The following is a 10,812-nucleotide window of genomic DNA, read 5'->3' as shown; positions in this document are numbered from 1 at the left end:
GCTGGTGTTTAGAGAGAGAAGTGAATGCGTTTTGTCACCAGAGGTGGGGGGCTGGGTGGTCCGCAGAAATGTTTGCAATGGCTGAGTGGTCCGCGGGCCAAAAAACTTTCAGAAACACAATTCGACAGGCGTGCAATTTAAATGTACATGAAATTACATCTGGCTCAACGACAACAAAGAAAGCCTGTATAGTTGAATTCCATTGGGGATGGTGATGTTTGCGAGCACCTATTGAGGTCTGAATGGTGCACAAGGGGACAGGTATGAATAGCATTATGACGGTCTACCTTTGACCAGTGCTGATGTCTTACACACTGCACCAGGTAATCATTTACGGCTCGATCAACTGAAAAGAGGCCAAAGACCAATAATAGGAATTTTCCCCTTTATTCTGGCAACAAAACTGAAACCTTTTTACAAGGATTCATGTCTGCATTAACCACAATACCTGCAGTCAAAATGCAAACAAAAAACATACTATGATAATATATGATGCATTGTCCTTGAAACTGATTGGTCCACACCAAGGGACGGCTTTCTTTTGAGCCTCGACCCAATTGGTGCTCGACCAGATGACGCCAAAAGGCAGACATGAATCCTTGGAAAAAGGTTTCAGTTTTGTTGCCAGAATAAAGGGGAAAAATCCTATTATTACATTTTGGTACTGGCAAAGGAGGTCTAATGAGGTCAAAGACCAGTTCAGGGATCACTCCCCTACTGCTGTTAGCAGTCGTCCCAAAAAGGGGACGCCGGTTGCCAGATTCGCAGCACAGTGATATGCATATGCACACACGCATGTTATACATGGTAATATTATAATTGCACACAGTTAATCACACCATCATGATGTGCCCACACAGGACCGAGTTAGCCGTGACCCAACCGCACGGTAACCGCATTACTTTCAGTTCGTGGAGAGAATGCGCGGCGTGATCACGCACGAATGTGCAACGGTCATCGTAATTTCACGTGGAATTAAATACAATGAGATTTGCTGGCCTAATTCAAAAATCGCATTACTGACAGAAGCAGCACACCTACAACAAAAACAAAAACCCCACCCACGTCCGCATATATTCGCCTGCCAATTTGGGTGGCAATAGTGCATGCCAACGCTCTCTACTCTACAAGCAAATGCTCTACATAAGCGCATTTGAGTGCCAAACGCACCGGGCACGCGTGCCAGTTGGTCGCAACAAAATCCAGAAACGCAGCGCATTGGAGAGGGTGCGAATGAATGTCCGAAATCCCCCTCCCCCCCCCGTCAATGCCCCACGCTCCTATGTGAATAAAGTGGGCTTATTATTACTATCACCATTGGCCCCTCTCCCAGATATTCGCTCATTGTGCCTCGCAGACACAAACACGATTGGTTTTTTTTTGCTTCAGGATTAGGCCAGTGTACACTGCGTTGTATAAAAAGGCCTGTCCCTGGCCATTTCAAACTGCATCCCTGAATCGACTTGCCTCCAACAACCATCACCATGGGAAAGGTAAAATGTTTCAAGCTCGTGTCATGCGCACTTTGCCTTTGTGTGCGCGTTCCTGCGGGTTTCTATCGTAGGGAGCGGTAGCGCACTGCGTTGCCAGCCCTGCGAACATAGTTTGACTCCGCTTCACGACGAATAACAGTGGCGAATATTTTTGAATTGGGCCTGGGCCTCTCCGTGGTCGATTCAGCCATAAAACGAGTACTTGGCGTGTAAACATAAGTACTGGAGAGGCAACGAGAGCCGGGCGTGTTGTCGGCCACCCACGCCGTCGTGCCGACTTTAATAGGGGTTCACTAACTGAAGTCGGTTAGAAGGTTATTTGGTGGATTTATGTGTTTGTCTTTGTATGCGATGGTAAGGTGGTTTTACCCACTGCCATACCATCAAATGGCAAGTTGTACCAGAACTTGTCTTGGCCTCCCCTAGGTCGAATCGACCTGAAAAAGAGGAGCTGCTGCATGGTAAAAACCTAAGTGCCGCCGAGGTAACAAAGGAGGCCAGGCGAGATTCTGGCCCCACCACCTACTTGTGTGGCGTGGCTAGCCCTAATCGATTCTCGCATAAAGCATAAGCACCGACTAACAAGGTTGTATGGAGGATCGTTTGGTATGGATGAGCGAACCAGGATAATTCGGAACCTGTGCAATGAATTGGGCCTGCGAGCACTGCGCTTTGAACTCGGTCACGGCGTGGTCGAAGTATGGGCAAAACCACCCCCACGACCGACACGGCATGGGGAGGCCTTCATCCAGCAGTGGGTTAAACAAAGGGCTCCGAATTGTCACGATGGGAAAACTGGCGTATGGAATTGTATTCATGTCACTCCATCAACTGATACAAATTTTTTACAACTGTCTAGCATTTGTCCATTTCATTCGATCATTAATGTCTCTGCATGCCTCTCCATCTATTTGCATACGTCTGCTACTCGGGTGCTCAGACCAGTCATCGTAAATCGTCCGTCCCGTGTTCCTGTCTTTCGGGGCGCTCAGATCGTGTTCTACGAGAAAAAGAACTTCCAGGGCCGGAAGTATGAGAGCACGGCGGATTGCACCGACCTGGAGGACATGGTGCAGGGCCCTGTGAGCTCTTTGCGCGTCGAGAGCGGCTCCTGGGTGCTGTACGAGAGGAAGGACTTCACGGGCACCATGCACGTGCTGTCGCCCGGCGAGTTCGCCGACCCGACCCAGTGGCAAGTGCAGGGCGAGCAGTACATCCTGTCCTGCCGCATCCTCCGCCAGGTACAGATACGAGGTTCCCATCGCTCGATTTCACCCACAGCACTTCTCTTGCTGGCATTTCCCCCCCCACCCACCCCTCGCTTCTCGAAGTTTGGATATGGCCTGCCTTCCTCGTCTTAATCCTCCACTCATAACCCTCTCCTGGGCCATTTTCACATCTCCTCCTCGCATTCCTTCCACCAACACAACTGTATCCGTCACCAGTTGATGGCAGAGGAGCCGACATGCCAGCGCAGTTTTATCGGTTCGAATATCGCCACCTCTGAGAGCCAACAGCTCTCGTTCTTCCTAGAATTGTTTCCCCCTCTTCATGTGGCAGTTAGCATTCCAGGTGCTCCTTCCCCACCCATTCTCATGTCCTGGACCATTATGACGTCCACTCCAAAGGTCTTCAGATTCAGGTTCACCACTTCAAACCACCTCTTTCGACGCCTATCCTCTGGGTGTCCCACCCCGGTGTGGTTTTTGCGCTCTCCTTAGGGGCATGTCGGCAGCGCTTGGCCCAGATCTGAGAGTTTTTGAGGTGCAATCGACCCACTTCCTACGGTGCTGATAGGTACCGTAGCAAGAACCGCCACGAGGTGGCTTGAGATTCAAGCGGTGAATGCGTTGATTTAAAAGTTATCGTGATTAGATTGTTTTGTTACAGCTTTTTGGGGAACAAAAGCTGTACCAGTCCATTCAAAAGCTGGGCGCGGTGCACGCTTGGAATTGCACTTTGATACAGGAAAAGAAACGTGGAATTTGTGTACATGCGCAATTTTAACATCATGTTGACTTAAGATTCTGTACGTAGCCTTGGGCATGACACGCCGCTAGAAGAGATGACAGCTGACGACAGCTGGCAGTTGCAACTTAAAGACAGAGTAGTAAGAATAGTAGGGAACCACATCTAAGTGCACTTCCATTGAGGAGATGAAATCAGTTAGTGTGTAGGGTCTACATTGAATGTCGCATAGCAAGATAGCGTGGTGGCGACGGCTTTGGAAAGAGGACTTTATGCAGCAGTGAGTAGATCATGGCTGATAAGTCTGCGTCATTTTCACAATAAATCAACTGCTGACTGGCCACGAAAATGTATTAGTGCTTGCAACAGGAGTGGCAAGTGGCACAAGAACCATTACAGGATTAACATTTCAGGATGACAAAGATGCAGCGCTGTGCTCACTCACTCCATGGACCCATTCCTCTCTGGCTGCAGCTGCCATGCAAAACTGCAAAGGACACTAAATGTGCACTTTGCGGAAGTTTTGAATTAAGCAATCAAATTCATTTCCGTACATTAACAATCTACTGACGCATGAAGGCCGCCCCACGCCATGTCAGTCATGCTTCACCACGCTGCTCAGCGCGGGCTGGTGAAGTGGATGGCACCCAGGATCAGGCCAGATATCACTTGCCGCCATGGCCAGAAATCAAACTCAGGTCTCCAGGTGCATAGCGCAGTGTGCAAACCACAATGCAAACACTCCCTTGAAAATACAGGATGGATATATAAGGTCTATTGGCATGTTGGCAGGCTCAAAATAATATAGGTTGTTAATTCAAACTTCAGACATATGTGGATTAGAGAACATACACGAATTAGAGACATCAAGTTTGTAAACGGGTCATTACGTTTTAAAGCTTTCGTGACTGCAAGGATTCATCTTCTTTGGTTCTTTCGGTAAAGTCACGTAGAATGAGAATAAAATAATAAATTGATAAAATAAAATAACACAATAATATTTTATCAATTTATTATTTTATTCTCATTCTACGTGACTTTACCGAAAGAACCAAAGAAGAAGGGTCATTACGTGTTTGCTATGCATAGTAAATCGATGCCCTGGACACCATTGCAGCAGATGTTTGATCAGGGTATTTTGCAGGCGAATGTTTTTTTTTTATGAAATACATAGTAACAAGAAAAAGAAAAGTGGGCATTGACTGAACACGACGCTGGAAGGGATGCCGACAGTGGTCGAGACTAATGACAGAGTAGCAGCGAAAGGAGGGAGGACACTCGAGCGGGCATCCACCGCCGCGTATAAACGAAGCCACGACATGAACACGCGTGCACGGGGGCTAGGTGGGTTGTTCCATCGCAGGAATCGTGGGTAGATGACGAAATCTTGAGTAGGCCTTTATCCTACAGCGGATATATTATGTATGCTGAACTTCACACCTCAGACTTTACCGAAAGACCCAACGAATATGATTTCCTGCAGTCACGAAAGCTTTAATTCAAGATTCATGCCGAACTTCTTTCGCAACCGCACATAGCCAACCGCGCTAATCGGAGGACGACAAACTAAGCGCAAAATAAAAGTTCCAGAGAAACGAGTTGCCGATTGCATGTGTCTCTCTACCAGGCGAGCGGCGGCCACCGCATCCGCCTGTACGAGAAGGCGGAGTTCGCCGGCGACTGCCTGGAGCTGAGCGAGGACTGCCCGGTGCTGGAGGGGCGCTGGGGCCGCAAAGACGTGCAATCGGTGCGCGTGGTGTCCGGCGGGGCCTGGGTGGCGTACGAAGAGCCCGAGTACCGCGGCCGCCAGTACTGCATGGAGCACGGGGAGTACCGCAAGCACCAGGCGTGGGGCGCGGCTGGGCCACGCGTGCAGTCGCTGCGTCGGTTCACAGAGTACTGAGCGAGGACCTCCCCCCCCCACCCCCCCCCCACGGCCACGCCCTCCTGGTCCCAGCAGCGGTGCGCGCGCACTGCGTGGAGGCGGTTGGAACGTGGGCACCAACACCCAAATAGTCCATGGGACCAAACGAGATGCAATCTCTTTGTCTGGGTAACAACTGAGGTGGCCGTATGTAACTTTTGCGGCCACAATTTACGTGTGGCCAATAACGGTGAAATATAAATGAAAAAAAAAACGATTTGAAATGAGCGGGTTATGAAATACTTCACCTCTTTTTCACCATTCAAAATGTGCGCTACATGAGATGGTACCAATTTCTGTTCTGGCTCATGGACTAAAGCCACGGTCTATACACTCAAGTCATCATCATAATCATTAGGAGCCTCGAGTTATCCGCTGCTGGATGAAGGCCTTCTCCCCCACCCCCCCCTACAAGTCGTCGCCATCCTTGGGGGGTATTGTGTTGCAGCAATCGATCCATCTTTCCCCTGCACCGCGAGCCAATCTCAAGGTTCATTTTCTGCGGTGGATGTCCTCTACGGCATATTTCACACACAGGTATATATGTTTATACTATAGGCCTGTAAAGACCCATCGATTATCAATCGGATTAAATAAATGGTTATGCTCATCGGGATCGTGCGCATAAGAATGTTTTCATCATACGCTGATGTTTCGTTTGGGTTAAACGGTCCTAAACTTTACAAACCAGATGAAAAACAGTCTATTGTTAACTCAAATCCTGACCTCCAATCATTACAATTCATCCATTTAGTCGTTACATGCTTAATAATACGGTATGTTGAACTTCTTTCACACCGTACGTAGGTGTGGGATGACTGTACTATCTGACTGGCCCCGTGGTGATGTACTCCATCTAAAATAGCCACTGAAGCAACTTTTGGTTTACATATTCTTGGTTCTTTCGGTAAAGTCACGTAGAAGGGAAACAATACGTGATTTTACCGAAAGAACCAAGAATATGAATCCCTGTAGTCACGAAAGCTTTAAATCAAAATTTTGGTTTACAGTTATTATCCAGCGACTATAGATAACGTAATTTAAAAAAAAAACTAATGTAATGTTCCTTTCTGAAGGAAGCAAGCTACATTTTAACGTATTCTTAGTTCTTTCGGTAAAGTTACGTAGAAGGGAAACAATAAAATAATACAAATATAAAACAATAAAATTCTCACGACGTTTCGACTGCAACACAAGCAATCATCATCAGGTGTGAAAACCACAGCTTTAACGACGCACTATTTATTTGCTGGGCAAGTGATTTTACAATGCAATATTACACCTGAAAACGTTGTAAAAAAATAAGCATCATTTGCGTTGCTTAATATTCTGCAATAAAGCCAAATGCAATACAATAATTGTGAGTGTAAAGAATTCCTTATTTCATTGCAACAATGACACTTTTCACAACATTTTTTTTCAGACATTAAAAATGGGCACTGAGTTAAAGGCAGTCGATCTGCTCTACAACCCTGCGTCAATCCACTGCTGGATGAAGGACTCCCCCACGGCTGTCTGTCGTGGGCGTTGTTTGACCATACTTCACCACGCTACACAGTGCGTGTTGGAAAAGTTAACGTGGGCTGCCCCAGTACCGTGTTGATATACAACTTGCCACCCACAGACAGCTCGACGTGGCAGGGAGTTCATATCGCAGTGCGTCAAGCACTAACCATGCCCGCTCCCCCCTCCACACACATATCATAGCCATACTAAAGAGCACCTCCGATTAGCACGGTTGCTACGTACGGTGCGAAAGAAGTGCAACATACATACAGTACACTCAATATTTGTCACGTCGAGCAAAGAGACATTGATCCTCAGCTGTATTGGTAAAGGCACCCCACTGCCGCATCGACACAAATGGGCGTATTCAATCCAGCTATCAGAGATAATATATACAGTGAGGGAAAAAAGTATTTGGTCCCCTGCTGATTTTGTACATTTGCCCACTGACAAAGAAATGATCAGCCTATAATTTTAATGGTAGGTTTATTTGAACAGTGAGAGACAGAATAACAAGACAATCCAAAAAAACGCATGTCAAAAATGTTATAAATTGATTTGCATTTTAATGAGGGAAATAAGTATTTGACCCCCTCTCAAACAGAAAGATTTCTGGCTCCCAGGTGTCTTTTATACAGGTAACTAGCTGAGATTAGGAGCACACTCTTAAAGGGAGTTCTAATCTCAGCTTGTTACCTGCATAAAAGACACCTGTCCACAGAAGCAATCAATCAATCAGATTCCAAACTCTCCACCATGGCCAAGACCAAAGAGCTCTCCAAGGATGTCAGGGACAAGATTGTAGACCTACACACGGCTGGAATGGGCTACAAGACCATTGCCAAGCAGCTTGGTGAAAAGGTGACAACAGTTGGTGCGATTATTCGCAAATGGAAGAAACACAAAAGAACTGTCAATCTCCCTCGGCCTTGGTCTCCATGCAAGATCTCACCTCGTGGAGTTGCAATGATCATGAGAACGGTTAGGAATCAGGAGGAGGAATGCTGCCTATGACCCCAAGAACACCATCCCCACCATCAAACATGGAGGTGGAAACATTATGCTTTGGGGGTGTTTTTCTGCTAAGGGGACAGGATAACTTCACCGCATCAAAGGGACGATGTACCATCAAATCTTGGGTGAGAACCTCCTTCCCTCAGCCAGGGCATTGAAAATAGGTCGTGGATGGGTATTCCAGCATGACAATGACCCAAAACACACGGCCAAGGCAACAAAGGAGTGGCTCAAGAAGAAGCACATTAAGGTCCTGGAGTGGCCTAGCCAGTCTCCAGACCTTAATCCCATAGAAAATCTATGGAGGGAGCTAAAGGTTCGAGTTGCCAAACGTCAGCCTCGAAACCTTAATGACTTGGAGAAGATCTGCAAAGAGGAGTGGGACAAAATCCCTCCTGAGATGTGTGCAAACCTGGTGGCCAACTACAAGAAACGTCTGACCTCTCTGATGGCCAACAAGGGTTTTGCCACCAAGTACTAAGTCATGTTTTGCAGAGGGGTCAAATACTTATTTCCCTCATTAAAATGCAAATCAATTTATAACATTTTTGACATGCGTTTTTCTGGATTTTGTTGTTGTTATTCTGTCTCTCACTGTTCAAATAAACCTACCATTAAAATTATAGACTGATCATTTCTTTGTCAGTGGGCAAACGTACTAAATCAGCCGGGGATCAAATTCTTTTTTCCATCACTGTAACTGGAGGAATGTATGTTGAATGTAATTTAGGTCTGCATATGATTATAGGACATCAGCAAATCTACACGTATCTACCATCTAAAGCTCCTAACATCGGATGCACTGAAAACACCCGTGGTTACCAATAGCATTGGTCGTGATCTCGACTTTTAAAAACTCCATACACACTTTTTTCTTCTTGGTTCTTTCGGTAAAGTCACGTAGAATAAAGATAAAAATAAAACATAATACAATAAAACTTCTCACGACGTTTCGGCCACAACACAAGTAGCCTTCTTCAGGTGAAGAAACAGGACTGTCAAGAAGACAGCGCTAGAGTGAGCACTGTCAAACTAAATGATTTGGTGATACTGCGTTGGCAGTGATGCACGAAACACAATTAACAAAAAAATAAACTCACATTCCTCAATCACACTCGCCAACAACAACCTACTCGTCAACCAAGACCTAAACAATGTACCTCACAATCGACTCAAGTACCTATCACAGAATCCCGCCCAGATCCGGACGAACGACGGCGAACAGAGTGGAAACAACGCGGACGTCCAGAATAAAAACACGTCATTCGAGCCCCAAACATCGCACCTCCTTGGCACGGAAACATCAACAGACCGATTTCGCAGCATCGTCTCCTTCATACATGGAATCATTAAAGACACAAGCCACAGTCGAGCGACTGTGAAAGCATGCAACCACAAACGATGGACCACGAAGTTAAACAACCACTGTCATCTGGGCTCCTCTCTCGCTCATCAAGTCCTCTCGTGGTTGAAAGGCCTCCCACGTTGGCATTCGGCTTGTGCACACATTTACCGCACGCATGAATAGAACGGTCTTTTAACAACAACAAAATCGGCGACATTTCGGGTAAAGGCCCTTCTTCATCCATCTTCTTCCATGCATAAGGGGTCGTCCATAAATGACGTCACGCGATTTTGGACGATTTTTGACCCCCCCCCCCCCTCATCACAAAAAGACAGATCCCCCCCACCCTCAAATATGACGTCACAAAGCTCTGACTCCCCAAAACATGCTTCAAATCGCTTTAAACTATTGTCATTGTAGTACGTATTTAATGTGGCGCTGCACTCTGATGTTGTAGGAGAAAACATTTATTAAAAAGTCTAATTAAGTAGAACGTAGTCTTGGTTCTTTCGGTAAAGTCACGTAGAAGGGAAACAATAAAATAATAAAAATATAAAACAATAAAATTCTCACGACGTTTCGACTGCAACACAAGCAATCATCATCAGGTGTGGAAACCACAGCAAGAAATTTTAAAAAGTGGCGTTTTTTTCACGTTAGCACCATGGAGAGCGATTTGGCAGTTATTCAGATGGACGAGTCCATCTATGTTCGGAAAAGAGGAGGGGGGAGACGAAAATAATGGATGCGGTCTGAAAGCCACCGTAAGCGTGAACAATCAATTAAGACCCGAAATGGTTTATCAAATCCTTCCAATGATCTGGTTCCGTCTGTAAAAGATGTGATTCCGGACATACAGTACCCTGGCATCTACAAACTAAGTTGCCTCTGTGGTAGTAGTTACATTGGAGAAACCAAACGGCATGTCTCGGACCGCATTCGTGAACACAAAGCAGATCTAAAACACGGTAGGACCAACACCTCGGCCGTGGCAGAACACTCTTATAGTTCAGTAGGCTCACATGACATTGACTTCTCCAAGGCAGAGGTTCTTTGCAAGCCATCTGGCTACCATGAAAGATTCGTTCATGAGGCAATCCACATATACAAACACAGAGACAATTTTAACCGAGAAGATGGATTCTGGCTTAGCAATCATTGGAAGGATTTGATAAACCATTTCGGGTCTTAATTGATTGTTCACGCTTATGGTGGCTTTCAGACCGCATCCATTATTTTCGTCTCTCCCCTCCTCTTTTCCGAACATAGATAGACTCGTCCATCTGAATAACTGTCAAATCGCTCTTCGTGGTGCTAACGTTAAAAAAAATCGCCACTTTTTGTCAAATTTTCTTGCTGTGGTTTTCACATCTGATGATGATTGCTTGTGTCGCAGTCGAAACGTCGTGAGAATTGTATTGTTTTACATTTTTATTATTGTATTGTTTCCCTTCTACGTGACTTTACCGAAAGAACCAATAATATTAATCCCTGCAGTCACGAAAGCTTTAAATCAAAATTTAAGTAGAACGTGTTGTCTATATTTATTTAAAGTTGCGCAT

The 10,812-nt window shown here is 45.9% G+C and overlaps 1 protein-coding gene across 1 annotated transcript; it reads left to right on the top strand.

Annotated features, from left to right (window-relative positions):
• Nucleotides 1-1,301: 1,301 nt before the first annotated feature.
• LOC116939083 (gamma-crystallin S-like) lies at nt 1,302-6,922 on the top strand. Its single transcript, XM_032947005.2, has 3 exons — nt 1,302-1,493; nt 2,486-2,734; nt 5,089-6,922. Exons 1-3 carry the CDS (start codon nt 1,485-1,487, stop codon nt 5,362-5,364), a joined length of 534 nt encoding a protein of 177 aa, XP_032802896.2. The 5' UTR covers nt 1,302-1,484; the 3' UTR covers nt 5,365-6,922.
• The last annotated feature ends 3,890 nt before the right edge of the window (nt 6,923-10,812 follow it).

This window comes from Petromyzon marinus, chromosome 5 (assembly GCF_048934315.1).
Source record: "Petromyzon marinus isolate PM22_M1 ecotype Great Lakes invasive population chromosome 5, UKy_Petmar_22M1.pri1.0, whole genome shotgun sequence".
NCBI classification, from domain to species: Eukaryota; Metazoa; Chordata; class Hyperoartia; order Petromyzontiformes; family Petromyzontidae; genus Petromyzon; species Petromyzon marinus.
The sequence above is the reverse complement of the archived record's forward strand: the minus strand, read 5'-3'. Positions and strand labels throughout refer to the sequence as shown.